This window comes from Euwallacea fornicatus, chromosome 39 (genome assembly GCF_040115645.1).
Source record: "Euwallacea fornicatus isolate EFF26 chromosome 39, ASM4011564v1, whole genome shotgun sequence".
Lineage (NCBI taxonomy): Eukaryota > Metazoa > Arthropoda > Insecta > Coleoptera > Curculionidae > Euwallacea > Euwallacea fornicatus.
Window position 1 is genome coordinate 927,730 of NC_089579.1, and position 16,763 is coordinate 944,492.

General features: G+C 44.7%; 2 protein-coding genes across 3 annotated transcripts in view; one reads left to right on the forward strand and one right to left on the reverse strand.

Annotated features, from left to right (window-relative positions):
• The window catches only part of LOC136349647 (ATP-binding cassette sub-family C member 4-like), a 33,030-nt gene that overhangs the window by 1,631 nt on the left and 14,636 nt on the right, over positions 1–16,763 (reverse strand). Inside the window, exon 23 of one of the 2 annotated variants that reach the window (XM_066301330.1) lies at positions 16,096–16,515. The exons of the other annotated variant lie outside the window; for it this stretch is intronic. Coding sequence (XP_066157427.1) covers positions 16,426–16,515 — 90 coding nt within the window. The 3' untranslated portion in view covers positions 16,096–16,425. Of the gene's footprint in view, positions 1–16,095; positions 16,516–16,763 lie in introns of those variants that run through there. 2 annotated transcript variants of the gene reach the window in all.
• Positions 580–16,334, forward strand: LOC136349648 (NAD(P) transhydrogenase, mitochondrial-like). Its single transcript, XM_066301333.1, has 19 exons — positions 580–800; positions 9,971–10,214; positions 10,276–10,430; positions 10,486–10,626; positions 10,680–10,802; positions 10,854–11,041; positions 11,095–11,250; positions 11,300–11,504; positions 11,585–11,800; positions 12,348–12,574; positions 13,441–13,529; positions 13,582–13,780; positions 13,836–14,002; positions 14,060–14,197; positions 14,512–14,732; positions 14,933–15,084; positions 15,142–15,406; positions 15,457–15,693; positions 15,750–16,334. The coding sequence occupies exons 2-19, from the start codon at positions 10,003–10,005 to the stop codon at positions 15,866–15,868; spliced, it is 3,210 nt and encodes a 1,069-aa protein (XP_066157430.1). The 5' UTR covers positions 580–800; positions 9,971–10,002; the 3' UTR covers positions 15,869–16,334.

Sequence of the window (16,763 nt, forward strand, 5' to 3'; positions counted from 1 at the left end):
AATTGAAGCTTTAAAAAGGGGAGGAAAAGCGGTTCTTTTACTGGAAACTACCGACGTGCGGTAAGTAGGTGCGTTAAGCAGGTAGCCGCTGCTGGCACACGGCGGGTAAAATGCAATTTCAAGCTACCGAACAGTCGTAATTCGTCACCGGACACAGGCAACGAGTGATGGTTCAGAAATCTCTGAGTGAGGCGATGAGCTGCGTGTTTACGGTTCATCGCATAGCTTGATCAACGGCCTACGTCTAGGTCGTTGGTCAAGCTATGTGCCGCTTATTATTGACCATGTCGCTGTCTGCAGATTAGCAGACGAGCGTACCCAAGGCGCGCCCCCGGTGTTTCAACGCCTCCCTGAGGTTGTTTTGACCAGTTAGTGAGTTTTACGTAGAGGTATCTACAGAGACTTTCGTCGGTTATGAGTTCTGGAATGATATAAGTCTGTATTGGAAAAAAAACAAACTGAAATTCTCCCTCTAGCGTTTTAACTGCTCAAGATCTGAAATCCGCAGCGTCGTCAGCGGGGAAAAACGATTTCGCGCCGTGTAAACGCACCTGCCTTCAAAACAAATGTTTCAGTTATGTTACCCTGAAGCCGGCCGGTATCGGCAGGCAGGCAGCGGAGGAGTTCAGTGTCTCATGCCACCTTCTCTGTGTTTTCGAGGCACTTTTTCCTCGAAGTAGACGTCCATCGACCCTCGACTGCCTGTGACAACGACCCTTGTCCCCCCGAATTCTAACAGGATTCCAAATCACAGATAATCAGTGGTTTAGGTCCGATTTTTTAGACGAATATTTTTCTTGGTAAGTTTATTTTATGTTTGTTTACTCAATTTACCATTCGCGTTCGCGTTAGTTTAAATATTTTTACTGGATTCGAGGTGTTTTTGTTAGCGCGCGATGGTACAAATTGACCTGTTACGTTGAAACCTACGAAAATAAATTCATGTCTAGTCACAATGTAGGGCATACGGAATGAAAGCATGCAGCTCTGGAAATGCCGAGGAACAACAAAAATAATGTACAGGGCTGTATCGAGCGTCTTGTGTGAGGTGCGACGTGCACGTGGCGAAGTGTCGCAGCTTGCGCGCTCGGGGTGGAGCTGGGCCGTGGGCTCGTTGCACCGCGGGTTCTAAGCTGCCCCCGCCTCTGTTTTTTAAGGAAATTTTAATATTTCACAAGGTCAAAAGCAGCGTTAAATCGGACAAAAGACGATCTCTTTTGACGTTTGTTCGGGGCTTGAAGACGTCGCTTGCGCCAGTGGTTGGACAAAATGGAGCTTTTTGAACTGCCGAGTGATAATTCAGCTTGAAGGCGTTCGAAAGCTGCGTTCGGTGGCGCAACGTGATTCGAAATCGATCGCTTGATTTTCGCGAACGAAAGGAAAAGTGAATGTGAGAAAAGCAAATTCAATTTCGCAGCACATAACGATAAAAAAAAACCGGTTCGTTAATAGGAAATTAATTAAATAATACAGTTGTACAATAAAGCGTACGTATCTCTCTCGATTGTGGGATATAAGGAGCCAGGAACAGATTTTGCAATAACTCCATAAAGATAGCAAATACGGTTTTACAATGACGCGCCATGCTAATCTATTGACCTCGATGGTCAAATCTCCAAGAGATACTGAGCGCGTGTAGATTTTGATTGCCCTGTTAACTTTTAACACATTTTTTTAATTCGAAATCGGCACCGAATGGGACAAAAATACCGTTTCAACGATTGTTTACTTTTTTTACATTGTTTGCGGCACAGCACAAAATGGCCGCTTTTTTTTTTTAATCGAAATGTGGGCCAAGCGGCACCTCGAATTGGAGGTCTTTCGAAACTGCATCCGATGGTGCACTGCGATTGAAAATCCATCGATTGGTTTTCGAGAAAAACGGGCGCAAATGTGGTCAAAAATGCAACACAAACTCGGTTAACAACGAAGAGACTTGGTTCACCGAGACTTAACAGGTGCGTTCTCGCTGTTTTTTCGTGAAATTGACTGCCCCGTTGAGAAAAATTGGAAAGGAACTCGTCGTTCGAAGAATTGTCCGTCACGAGCCGCCGCTGTTTCCCACCTTTCTGGCAGCACACCGATTCCACGTCGGAAGACCGAAACGTCTTTTGAAGCTATCCTAGAATGGGGCCGTTTTTTGGCATCTTCACGAGAATGGAAGGCACTTCCATTCTCGTGAAGATCAAACGGCACGTTCAGCTAGGCCGTGTGCCACGGGTGGGAATAGCGGTAGTCGGACGGATCAATATCTGGTGAGTACGGCGGGCGGGGTAGTTTCCAAGTATGTTTTGACAGATTTCGCAACGTGTAAAAACCACCTTATCGCGTCTCTCCTCGCATTTCGGCCGTAATCATCATCAATTGTAACCTGCAACGATGTCCCGTGATAGTCCAGTTGGGTTTGAGCAGCTCGTAATACCCCGCGCCCAGCTGATCCCACCGAATGCAGAGCAAGAGTTTGGAACTATGGACGTTCGATTTTGCCGTTGGTGTCGAAGCAGGGCCGGGCTCGCCCCAGGATTTTCTACTTTTGGAATTATCGCTGTGTATCCATCTTTCATCGCCGGTCACGATACGGTGCAAGAAGCCTTTTCTTATCTGCCTTTTGGGCAGTCGTTTACACACGAACAAATCGCCGCTCGGCGTCTCTCGGCTTCGGTTCGTACGGTACCCAGTTCCCTTCTTTTCGGATCGTTCCTAGTGCCTTTCGTTAAGGGGTTCCTTCGACGAATGAAACCACGAAAACGCCAATTTGGTTTACACAAAACGGGCTGTGTTTAACTTGGACTTACTTTAAATAACGAGAGAGTTTTTTGGTCTAAGTAGGAAGAGGGAGGATGCCTAGTTGGACGGGTTACACACTATGATTTCGATCACGTCCCGGCGCAGCTCCGCCACGAAGAGAAGAAAAAATTGACGAAAATCGCTTCGATTATCCCTTAAGTACTAAACCCGAGGAATTCCAACCAGGGGCGCACCGCCACCAAGAGCCCTCGCTGGCTGTGGCTACGCCGGATCCCATAGACCGCGGCCATCCGGGGCGTATCTATACTAGTAGCTTTTCCGGGAATATTGCAGGCCCATCGTGGCAATAGCCCCGACCGAGAAGGCTTCCTTCGACTAGTAGCATATTCCCCAGCCAAAACGCACCCTTAGTTTCGGCCCGATGGGCCATGTGGCCCGGCACCCAGACGGTATTCTCAGAAAAAATATCGCCGCACATGGGCGTAACGCAAGGGGCAAAATGCAGATACCTAACAGAAAACAAAATGAACAACAACAAACAAAAAAACTTAGTCCCTAGCACCTCTAAACGTTCGGAAATTGTTGTGACATCGGCCCCCAAGGACCCTGCAAGTGCGGCTCGCGTTTGACACGGCTCTTCATCAAGCGAGACCTCCAACTCTTGGTCTTCAAGCCGTTTCGGCGCGCCAGAGGGCGCTCTACCTTCGGCATTAAAATCGTTGCTTTTGAAGCGTCCCAACCGGTCTCTGCGTGTCGCTCCTGACAGAGCATGCTTACCGCAGGTCTCCACGAGAATTCTGTGATCTTCGACGGCAGATTTTTTCGCAGAAACTAGCGCAGCAAAATTCCCCGCAGATGCGCTTTTGTCGGTGCAAAACCCGACATTTTCAGAATTAAGGAAAAGCGTCGTTTACGCCATGGCGGACTGACAGACGCCGAAGCTCAACCTTGCTGACGGCACCACCGTGCAGACGCGTTATCGTCTAAAATTGAAAACACCTAGTTTTGATAATGGCGTCTGAGACGAAACGTCAAGAACTCGTTCAAGTGCCGCACAAGTTCGGACTTCTTTCAGAAACTGGAAATCTCGAGAACATTTTGCGTCCGGAGATCGATGAAGAGGGCTTCATTGGACTGTCCGGACGCCCCACAAGAGCTTAAAATTTTCATTCGCAACTTAGAAGGGATGGGGAGCGACATGTCATCAAACAGTGGACCTGGCTGAAGTGGGCGAATAACGAGGTTCTAATGCCACACATGCTAAAATCCAGTTCATAATTGTATCTAATCACCTTTTACAACATATAGTCGACTTTTTGGTCTCGTTGCCGAGTGCATATCGACGTTACGTAATGCCGGGTTTTATACATACGTGTGCGATAGTAAACACTGATATAAAGCGAATATACAGTGGCCCAAATCGAAAATGACGTAGCTCGCAAGTCGATGGATTTTTATTCATGAACTTGCATCCGCAGTTTCGCAAATTACTATAAACATTTCTGCAACACTTATTTATTCTTTATATTGTGCTAAATGGATGATGGAGCAGCTTTCGCTGAATGAACGTCGAAGTTTAGCTGATGCGTACAATAAACGACCACATTATTCCTTGGTAAGGTGTGATTCAGTGCCTTGGCGGTAAATTTTCCTTAATATTTTCACAATTTTTTAGATTTTCACGAGTAATCAGTTGGATTTTTTGCCATTGTCTCATCAACACTCATTTCAACCGTTTCATTACCAATCTCTGGCGATTGGGCCCAAGTCCCGGGCGCGCGAGGACAGGCCGTGCGACTCCGAACTGCCCCGCCTCCCCCCATTTTTAACTTTTTAACGAATTTTCACTTTTCGAAAGCAGAATTAAGCGGGACAAAGAAACCGTCTTTCAACCTTTGTTGAATTTTCCAAAATTGCGCCTGCAGCGAGGCGAAGTTGCCGATTTTCCTTACTGAAGCATGGTTCAAGTGATGCCGCGAGCTAGTGATGTCGCTAAGCTGCGTTTGAGGGTACAACCTGATTTGATAACGGGCGAGAAAAGCTATAAATTTTTAAAAAATTAATGGAGAGATCGATACAAATTAAGCTTCATAATGCGTGTGAGCATTCCTCGTCCATGTTAAAAGCATTATGAAGTGCCCGAAACTATCACGGGGTTCCAGCCCTAAATTCCTCCCGAGATAGGCGTGAGAACACGGTAGAAGGGCCGTCATGACTCCCCTCGCATTTCTTGTTTACGTTACGATCGTTAATCGGCATTATCTGGAAGTGGTGCGGGCTTTTGGTACCAGTTCCTCCCCAGGTTAGCGCGGGAAGAGGGGGTTGTTTACAAGTTCCTTTAGCACGGTAGGTTCTTGGTACCGGGCGTCTTCCCGCAATACAACGTGCAGTAGGGCGAGATCGCAGGCAACCACGGAGTGCCGCAGATGGCCCCACGATAACACAGATGATTGCACAAGTCACGTTGGTCAGTTTTTAATTTTTCTTCAGATTAGAATCGTTTTAACATTAACTTGTCGAACGCAATTAAATCCGGAAAGATAATATCTATCAAAAAATTGAGATCTCTCGAGATGGAAGAGATTAAGTTGGAAAAATCGACCTTCGCGTCGCTTGGTGATTAGGAAGATATTTCTCCATCTGGATCTCAATTCGTCAGAATTCGTTCATACACAACTGAGTCGCACCTTGGGGGGCCCTTTTCTCGAGGCAGCAGGGAAATGTCTCCGTTAGCTTGCAGAGGCAAAATTAATGAACAGAAATCTGTCTCTTTGCGAGGGGTCCCATTCTCACTTTGAGCCGCTGCTCGCCCGGCAGGCTGGACATAGCAATGCAATGGCGTAGCTTGAACGTTTCCACCGCAATAAACTCGATAAGTAATAATATTTTTAAAAAACATCTATAAATCTAAATAATTTAATATATGCTACGTTCCCAGTTTATTTTGTTCAACGACGTCACGAGACGTCAATTGCAAAAATGAACGAGAAGCACTCCAGATAACGAAATTGATAAATTTAATTGAATTGATATTTAATCTGTTTACAGCTCTAAAAAATAGAAGTTGTTTTTCCATAAAGTGTATTTTTAAATTTTGCACGATCTCGTTTTAAATATTTTCGACGTTGATTAACGGTGGCGATTTCGCATCGATGGCGGCGCAGCCAAGGGGCAAAAAGCAGAGCAACGGAATATATGCGTCGAGACTGCGACTTGGGCGATGCGGAAATGATCAATTCCGGTGCTCCCACGCGAAGCCGTGGATGCGCAGGAGGGGCGCGGGCCCCTCGGCACAAGAAACTGGATACAAAATCCGAAATTTTTATTTACACTTTCCGATTCGGGCTCATTGCGTCAAACCTATTTTGTGCGTGTCTTATTAGCCTTGATGTTAATCACAGCATTTCTATTCGCAGCTATCAAAATAATATTTTTTCGTTCGGCCTTGCCCACATAAACAGTTCACAAGATGAATAATCGAGGTGTAATGGAAATCGGCAATAATATTTACTGGCAAGTTGGTTTATCGTTTATTTAACTAATGGAAGTCGGGAGAGTGGAAAGGTATTGTGCCGGTGGTCGAGGCCCATTAGAGCAATAATTGCTATGGCGATTTCTAAATGCTGTTAACACAGGTCAGCGCCACTTCAAGTTTTTCTCTGATGTGCAGGTCCACAGTGCAAGATCCGAATAACAAGAGCGCTGAAGAGCAATTGCGCAACTCCCTTTATTTATACTGATCCAGTTTGGATTGATAAGGTTCGTTAATTACGCACACACTCAATAATTAATTACAAGGACGTACATCTGGTATATACGTTTGTAAGTCACTTGGAATTTACGACACGTACATCCTCCTCCATGCGCAGTTTTAGCTCGTCTTAAGCCCAATTTGGTGAAAAACAACGCTCAATTGGCGTTAATCTTGCGGCAATTAACGGATCATGAAGTGTCGACAAGCGAGTTATTCCTCGTCGAACGGGAATTTTTTAGAAAATTTCGATTAAAAAAAAAGTAAATGAGGCAGTGGCGAGATCTCAAGAGGATCGAAGGATCCCGGGACGCAACTATGGCTTAAATCCCGAGGTCCAGTTGTCGACTTCAAAGATCCGCCGCAGTAACCGTAACCTGACGAGTACAGGGCGTCTCAAGAGTAATGGGACAAGGAACAGGCGTCGAAATGCTCAGATCCGGGGCATTTCCCAAGTTAACGTTAATGAAGATACGAGGGGCTGAAGTGAAAATTTCATTTCGTGCCTTCACAGTCTTTCAGCTTGCGGCGCCGAAATTAGCGTTCGGGGATCTTCCCACGGGCCAGTGCTACTGATGTTAATGCGGCCCGCTACAAGAGCTCTGAATTTCTTCTGAGCATTTTCAGTGGCCCCATCAATGAAAAATATTATTCCGTTTTTGAACAGAACATTTGCACGAAAGACCGCTGCGGAATTCCGCAGCCAAAAGGTGACGTCCGTGGAGTTTTAACACAAGTGAAATTCCACCGTTGCGTTGTGGAACTAGTGCAGGAATTAAGTGAGGATGATCTCGACCGTCGACTGGTCGATTGTCTAAAAGTTCCGCCAAAAATACATTTTTTAATCTCTTTTGGAGCAAATAACTTGGTAACGAAGACCGTGAAGAATTTTTTTATGCGAAGCATCACTTTGGGCCCCGGTATGACCTGGAATTTATGGCGTGACCTTGTCGGGCGCCCTGTAGGTATAAACATTTTAAAAACCCATCCCCACGCCACCCCAACTAAAGCGGGCATTAGGGGTTTAGGCGAGATAACGACCCCAAATGTGAGGGTTCTCGACGCCAGGCCTGGAACTCGAAAAATACCCCAAAATATTTGAAAACACCTGCGCAGCGCCCGGACACGGCACATTTTGGGGTCTCTCTCGGGAAAAAATAATGTTATTTTGTCGAGGGAGCAGTGGAAGAAGAATGGAACAAAATACAGGGAACTTTGACGTCAAATTGAGCTCACTCCATGGCCAGAAGGCCTAAAGCGGTGGTCAAGCCGAAGGTATTACTTTCTATTTTTAACTTGGTCACTTCGTTATTTTTGGGTCCATACGAATATTTTTGGTGCCTCTATTCTAGTTCCTTTAATTGTTTATATTAATTATTCATTAATCAACATTATTGTTATTTTTCACTAAATATACAGGGTCCTTCGCGTCGTGCCGCACGAAATGTTGCGGCTAAAGTATTCGATACTGAAATGCAGCGTTAAAATGCAGAAAAACTGAAACATCTTAGCGAACAGGCCGTTTCGGGGGTCTCAGAAGCATCTGGACGTTTTTAGTAGATTGTAGTTTTGCCCGTAAAGGCATGTCTTATGTAGGATCCAGTATTCCAACGGTGTTCCACGATGCTCATTAAAGGGGCCCCTAATACTCGCATGCAGTTTTGAGGGGCGAAAATGGGCAGAGTTAATAATGAGGCAAATACCACTTTCGATTTACTGCAGCTGGGCATTTTCGCCTTTGAGGAGAAGTTAGCCTACAGAAAAATTGGCGAAAAACTTCGTTTGGGCATGCAAACGTTCACTGGTACAGAGTTGAAGATAGAACTCTATTCTAACATCATTACCCATTGGTTTGGAGAACTTAAAAGCCGTGGTTTATTATAACAGTTACTTTATTTTTGTCCGATGGTGCAAATAGCCCTAACTCTTTGATTATTAGTAAAAATTAAATTGTTTACAATTTAAAAAAAGGGTAGATTTGTAAAAAATATGGAATTTGCACTTGCGCACTAGCGCACTCAAAGATTCGAGCCAATTCGGGTACTCGAAGGAATCACAGATGTCGCGCGCGCGATCTGAATAATAAAATGAATTAGGGATAAATGCCGTGTGTCCGCCCCGGACACACGAGATTAAAATGACAAATCGGTTTTTATTTTTGCACGAATTATTCGATCGCAAGTCGCAGTACGCAGGGGCCGCCATCATTTCGCAATTTTTTCAATCTTCTGCTAATTGGAGCCATTTTGGATTGCGACGCCTTCAAATTTCAAACATTTGAACGTCCCGCGTAGCGGTGCGAAGCCGCGATTGGTCAGAGTCAATTAAACAGACACAAAGTTGTCAACGGACGAGGGTAAAAACCTCCGCGTCGAGTTCTACCGTGCGAGCGAGCGAACAAAGTCAAAAAATTTCGACGTTCTTCGCAAAAACATTTACGGCAACTGCTCGAGCGGCCCCCCGACCAATTGTGACCTCGGACGGTTACGCGGGACATTCGAATTTTCGAAATTTGGACCCGTTCCGAGCCAAAACGGATCCGTGTGGAGACCTCTATGTGGGAATTTTCAATTGGATACCAGCCGCGCAGGCGCGAAAAATCAAAAACCGATTTCCCATGATAATGTCCCGTGTCCAGGGATCGCTTAGACACTCGGTATAAACGTTTTGTAAAAAATAACGTGAAGGCTGCGTCACCTTGGGAAGTAAATTCGCTTCTGCCTTGCAATTTGCGTAAACTGATAATACGTGAAAAACAAAGCCGGTAGAGTAACGAGGTCCTTGATTTATAAGGCCAATACCATCTGAAAAATATGGAATAATCCCTGATAAAATGGAAATATATTTGCACATACGATAGAATAAAAAATAAACAGTGAGGTAAATGAACATTGATCATGTGGCTGAAAAGTTCAAACATTAACGTGAGAAAAGTTGTAGGAACTAAATCTCACGTAACGTATTCCCTTGAGATAGGCTTTGTGGAAACCCGAGGTTTTTTCCTTTACTTTCCACCTATCACTGTAGTCACGTCTTACTTGTCCTCCCCTGAGGACTGTGCTATTTTACCATTGATTTTCCCCAATGGCAACAAACTTTGAAGATAGGAAAAGAAGGTGTTGACCCCTGGGGTGCTTATCCTTCATCGGAACCCAATTCCACAGGTGCTTGATATTCATTTTATAAGTGATTTAATCGTTTTTCAAATAACACTGCAAACGCATAAATCAAATACAATTTTATTGTAACTTTTAGATAAGCAATCATATCGATCACGCATAACGAAATTGTATGATCTGTGCCGGTTGTTATGCTCGGATATTTCGAATTCACGAAATATGTAATATATCTACAAAGTGCTAATTTACCGCATATGCAATAATGGTTTCGACTTAAAAGATCGTAATTGATAAGGACGACAGTGCATTCATGCATTTCGGCTGCGTTTAACTCAACCAATTTTTTTTATAGAGAAATATGAGGCAGTAGTTCAAGTCGAGAACATGGCCAGAGGGATACTTCGCATATGCCTACCCGGAAACCAGCTGCAGCAACTCAAACTCAAGTCGACATTGCTTCAGAGTGCAGCCAAAAGACACTTTTCCAAAAGCCAGCTGCGCTGCAAGGAAGCTCCTAAGGACGCTAAAGTTCTTGGGACCTCGTATGACAAACTCACTGTTGGAGTTCCGAAGGAAATATGGCGAAATGAGAAAAGGTTTTTAGCCCTAATCCGTGAACCTCTCAACTTCTAATAACTCCCGATTGTTGTTCTCAAGAGTGGCTGTCACTCCCACAGTTACGCAAACGTTAGTGAAGAAGGGCTTCAATGTTGTCGTGGAAGAAAGCGCGGGCGTCTTAGCAAAGTTCAGAAATGAGGACTACGAAAAAGCAGGGGCCAAGCTAGTGGACGACAAATCGGTATTTGATTCTGGTAGTGGTTGGCCCCTATTTATGTTTGGCAGTAATTTCACTTGGAATGATTGCAGACATTATCCTGAAAGTGCGGCAGCCTCTGGACGCTGAGGTCTCCAAGTTCCAACCAGACTCAACTCTTGTGTCGTTCCTATATCCTGCGCAAAATAAGCAATTGGTTGAAAAATTAGGAGAAAGGAAGATCAATGCATTTGGTACTCGATCTGTTGCTCGATCTTATCGACCCTACATGGCGATTATTTTACAGCAATGGATTGCATTCCGAGAATAAGCAGGGCCCAAGTCTTCGACGCCCTAAGCTCAATGGCAAATATTGCAGGTTACAGAGCAGTGGTGGAGGCTGCCAACCACTTCCCCAGATTTCTATCAGGTAAAACCGCCATATTTTTAAATGTCATTCGTCACCTGTACTCCTCGACAGGGCAAATTACCGCGGCTGGAAAAGTTCCCCCGGCAAAGGTTCTGGTGATAGGGGGCGGAGTAGCCGGTTTGGCGGCGATTGGTCAGGCCAAATCCATGGGGGCTATCGTCAGGGCTTTCGACACCAGATTCGTGGTCAAAGAACAAGTTGAATCCCTCGGAGCTGAATATCTGACTGTTTCAGTCCAGGTTCGAAATAAATCTCCTCGTCGCTTAAACGTTTTCAATTTGCAATTTTACAGGAAGAAGGGGGAGATTCTGGAGGATACAGCAAACAAATGTCCAAGGAATTTATTGACGCTGAGCATGCTCTTTTTGCGAAACAATGCAAAGAGGTGGACATAATTATTTCAACTGCCTTGATTCCAGGACAAAAGGCTCCTTTGCTCATTTTAAAGGTGCCTCGAGGTTTTGGTGCGGTACGGAGGTTTTAAGACTGATTTTTAGGAGCACATTGAGAGTATGAAACCCGGAAGCGTGGTAGTGGATTTGGCGGCCGAAGCCGGGGGCAACATTGAAACCACGAAGCCTGGTGAAATATACTCGTATAATGATGTTACGCACATCGGGCTCACGGATTTGCCGAGCTTATTGCCGACCCAAAGTTCTACTTTGTATGCAAATAATATTTCTAAATTTTTACTATCGATGGGTATGTTTTACTTTCTGTATCCTTAGAACTGAAATCGCAAAAAGTTTTTCTGGAGCTTCAGTGTTACCTTCACGTTTTAGGTGACAAAAACCATTTCAATATCAACTTGAACGATGAAGTCGTGAGGGGTAGCATGATATTGGACAAAGGGAAGTTGATGTGGCCCCCTCCGAAACCGACAGGGCCTCCTGCTGCGGCTGCGCCGAAGAAGGTGGAAGTTGCGGCAGCCAAGGAAATCGAAACGGCAATTACCCCCTTTAAGAGGAATCTGAACAACGCACTGATGACAACAGCGGGTTGGTACCATTTTCAATCATAATTAAGGCTCCACATTTTGCGCGCAACCACAGCGACGCATTATAAGTACTTTCAACCCCTGTTCCACGCATCCTGACTTAAAATTTTCATCAAGAGTACTGTTAATTTTGAGTTAATTTGAATAGGTCTTAAGTGACGCAGACCGTAGATATTCATGAAGGTATCACCAGTTTAAGTGGAAACATCAGGATGGTGCAAGTTAAAGAGCGATCGCACACGGCTTAACGTGTCTGAAACGAGCACCGATGAAGTGGGGCATGAGACTAGCAATTGAAGTGGGCGGAGTCAGTTCGGTATCCAGATCTCTGGCAGTTTTGAAATATTTGCTGACACCAGTTTTATCGATAGATCAATCTTTTATTTATTTATTTATTTATTTACATTGATGTATTTTGCTCTGATAATTACGAAAATTTTCATCGGGGCAACGGCGGCGAAATCGATGTTAACCTCCTAATTTTATTTTCAAAGTGATGAAGCTACTTGCTCGCAATGCTGCAATATAACCGTAGTCCTCGATTCCAGGGATTGGAAGTATAGTCGGACTGGGTGCCCTCTCTCCTAATCCAGAGTTCACGTCAATGCTCACAGTACTTGGTTTATCTGGCATCGTGGGTTATCACACAGTATGGGGCGTGACCCCGGCGCTTCACTCTCCCCTCATGTCAGTAACCAACGCCATATCTGGCATCACAGCGGTAGGAGGATTGCTTCTGATGAACGGGGGCTATTTCCCCACCAATTCGGTCGAGGTAATACTCTTTTCGAAGCCAAACTGTTGATATCTCGATAAGTTTGGCGCGGACATTAAGTTCTCCTTTAAAGAATAGACGCTTACGATAGAAGCTGTCGTAGAATCTATTTTCCGCATAGATCACCTGTACTTCAATAAAAGCAGAAAAGATCTTGTCATTTCATCTCGTTAGAACAGAGTATGTTCCAGTGAAATGATTCTTCATGAACCGATGCACGATTACACGTCGAAATCTGCGAAGAAAAGAATTGCAAGACCCATTAAGATGGACGGTGGCCCTTTTTAACTTTTGTTGTAAACAACTCATGGATCCTTAATAATGTTTTGTTATCGCTGGGTAACAAAAAAATATTTCTATTACAAGGGTACCTGCTGTGTCCATTGAGATGCATTTCCATGTATTCGTGCATCGACTCGTTAAAACCCGTTTTTCTGGTATACGGTCTACCCCAACGAGATGAAGTAACGAGACCTTTTTTACTCAGAGAAATTCGCAATTCTCTAATTGGATTTCAAAACTTTGAAATGTCACAAACCAAAAAAATTAAAGCAACACTTGCGCGCGCAACCCCCGGATCTAAAGCCCCTAACTAAAATCTCCAATTATTAATGCAAAAAGAAGTCCTATTCCGACCTATTGCAGCGTATCGACTTTCGTAATTTTAGCGCAAACCGTTTCGAAAATGTTGCGAAAAACTCATCTTCAGAGTCACCTCTGTGGGGGGCTCTAATCTTGAGAGCCAATCTTTAAGCTGCGCTCATAAAAACTGTTTAATTACCTTAACCCCCTGGACCACCTACGGTGTTTCAAAGTTATTTCCGAAAACTCTGTACATCACACAAGTAATTTTTTGAATTTCATAGGCACTGGCTGCTAGCGCCGCCTTCATATCGTTCATCAACGTTTTCGGAGGGTTCCTGGTCACGAAAAGAATGTTAGACATGTTTAGAAGGTAACTTATTGAGCCCTTTCGTCGAAAACATAGAAACTTATCGTGAGTTCAGGGTTGGAGACCCGCCAGACTATAACGCATTGTACGGTATACCGGCGGCGGCCTTCCTCGGGGGGTACGGTTACGCTGCAATGTCCGGTTTGGCCGAAGTCCACCAAGCCGCTTATTTAGCCGCCTCATTGTGCTGCGTGGGAGCTTTAGCTGGATTAAGCAGCCAGTCCACATCCAGATTAGGGAATAATCTCGGCATTGTAATAAGCTGAAATCGGTGATATCGAATTTCATTAACTTGAGAATGTTGTACAGCTCGGAGTAACTGGAGGAATTGCTGCTACTCTAGGGCAGATAGCTCCTAGTACTGAGGTACTAGCCCAGATGGCTGGCGTGGCCTTGGGTGGGGGTGCTATAGGATCGATAATTGCTAAGAAAATCCAGATTACTGATTTGCCACAGTTAGTTGCGGCCTTCCATAGGTGAGGAATCAGTTTGTTTAATGATCGTATAACTATTGAATGGGAATTTTATTTCAGCCTGGTAGGAATGGCTGCAGTGCTAACGTGCGTTGCCACATTCATCCACGATTTTCCAACATTCGCCACAGACCCCGCTGCCAATGTGGTAAAAACCGCTTTGTTTTTGGGGACTTACATTGGAGGAATTACGTTCAGGTAGACGTCACGAAGCTTCACTTAACTAAAGTATTAATAGAACAGTAAGAATTTGTTACTTGCGTTCAAAGTTTTAGTTGAACACCAGAAGTGTCACACAACGAAGGCTTGTTTGGTCATGCGATTCTGTCGTAAACAGACTCACACACGATCCGAACTATTAAATTCCGTAAAATAGTACTTCTTACTTAATAGCTGCGGCCCAATTCAAGTCGGTACTTGATTGCACACACTGTCGAATGTTGTTCAGCTACGTCGTAAAGTAATCGGCTTTAACGTTATCGAACTAACAAACTTCATTTCTCTTTTTACAGCGGTTCCCTCGTAGCCTATGGCAAACTTCAAGGAATTCTCAAATCGAACCCACTATTACTGCCAGGCCGGCATGCCTTGAATTCCGGCCTCCTATTGACCAACATTGCGGCTGGCGGATATCTCTTCTACGACCCCACGATGATCGGAGGCTTAGGCGCGTTAGGAACCACGGCTGTTCTGAGTGCAGCTATGGGAGTCACATTAACTTCCGCCATTGGAGGTAGCGTACCGTTCAGTCTTCTATGTGTGCTTCGACTTACAACGCAAAGTTCTCGACTTGCTTGCATGGAACGAAGGAGAAAAAATATGAAAAGTCTAAAAGATACTTCTGCGCCGATACGTCGACTATCGGTGTAGACTCCACGGTTCCAGTGATGTATTCTCGACTGATCTTTGTTTCAATTTTATTTTTACTTGCAGGCGCGGACATGCCCGTGGTGATAACTGTCCTCAATAGCTATTCCGGCTGGGCCCTTTGCGCCGAAGGCTTCATGCTGAACAACAACCTGATGACTATCGTGGGAGCCCTGATTGGATCCTCGGGCGCCATCTTGTCGTACATAATGTGCAAGGCAAATACATCATCGCTCGCTCATCGTAAATAAATCAAGCTATAAGAGTTCTTGCAGGCGATGAACCGCTCCTTGCCAAATGTAATCCTCGGGGGTTACGGAACCTCGAGCACGGGCACCGGGAAGCCAATGGAAATAACCGGAACCCACACGGAGATCAACGTGGATGGCGCAGTGGAGCAGATTACAAACGCCAAGAATATCATCATCGTGCCCGGTTACGGACTGTGCGTGGCCAAAGCGCAATATCCCATCGCGGAAATGGTCGATGTGTTGAAGAAGATCGGCAAAAACGTGCGATTTGCCATTCATCCTGTGGCGGGTAAGTCGTCGCAAGTCCTGAAACTGAAAGTCTTACTTGTACGGACCTAGGTCGAATGCCCGGACAACTTAACGTACTGCTGGCAGAAGCTGGAGTTCCGTATGACGACGTGCTGGAGATGGACGAAATCAACGAAGATTTTGATCGCACCGACTTGGTGCTCGTAATCGGGGCCAACGACACTGTCAACAGTGCTGCGGTGGACGATCCCAACTCTCCGATTGCCGGAATGCCCGTTTTAAACGTGTGGAAGGCCGACCACGTCATTGTGATGAAGCGGTCTTTAGGTGAGTATTTCACACGCACGGGTTAATGGAAACCTCACGTTAGTAATGTTAATTAGGTGTGGGGTATGCGGCAGTGGATAATCCCGTATTCTTCAAACCCAACACTTCAATGTTACTGGGAGATGCCAAGAAGACGTGCGACGCCTTGTTGCACAAAATCTCCCAAGAAAACTAGTTTTCTTGCTTAATGTATATTTTGTACTTAAATATCTCACCTTTAAGCAGTGTTTTAGCCGGTATTATTTCTTTGATTTTTACTTTACTCTGCACAACTTTCCATCAGTATGAGTACTTGTTCACTCAAAATGTACATTTTTCCGTCACTTACAAGGTAAACTAATAATAATTGCCAAGCTAGATCTTAAGGACTTAAACTAGGATATTACTCTTTCATTTTTCTTTAGTATTCAGTTGTATTATGTATTTTAAACGTAAGGAGAAACATAGTCTGAGTTTGTACATTTATGTACAGAGTGTATCCTCAGGAACGTGAGAACTTATTTTGTGATAGTTTAGGCAAATTTATCTTGGAATTAACAACTCGATGTGTAGCCAGAAAACCACGATTCGGTGCCATTGTATACTTAGGTTTCAGATCGGTGTAATTTACAGAAATATAGCGGTTTATATTTTTTAAAATATCGAGGTTTAGGTTTATTCGATGGTTCCGTAAGGAACCTGAGACATTTTACAAACGATAAGCACACAGATCACGTGAAGCCACATTGATTATCAGTCGTTGTCCAACGCATCGGAGCGCCCCGCAGCCGGAGGATCGTCCACTCCTGATATCTGTCGATCGAACTGCCGCTCTTCGTAATTCTACAAATGAAGCATCCAAGGTATTTAGGCTATTCCGAGAGGGACGAGACTGGTCAGCAAAGTTTTAATTTTAGGAGAGGAGAAATAACATTATCAATGGACGTTGCGTGATGTTGGAGTAGTAGTGAACGCACCCGCGAGCGGGAGAAGTTTTGCCTAAAGCAGAATTTGTAAATTTAGTCCCGACGGCACAGCCCCCGTAATGCCGAAGGACCCTGTATAATCGTTTTCTGTTATGCGCGTGTGCA

Excerpts from the sequence above, each read along its gene's own strand:
- LOC136349648 (XM_066301333.1), top strand. The coding sequence starts at position 10,003 with ATGGCCAGAGGGATACTTCGCATATGCCTACCCGGAAACCAGCTGCAG. Across the intron at positions 11,505-11,584 it reads TAAATTTTTACTATCGATGG|GTGACAAAAACCATTTCAAT; the intron begins GTATGTTTTACT and ends TTCACGTTTTAG. Across the intron at positions 12,575-13,440 it reads TCCCCACCAATTCGGTCGAG|GCACTGGCTGCTAGCGCCGC; the intron begins GTAATACTCTTT and ends TGAATTTCATAG.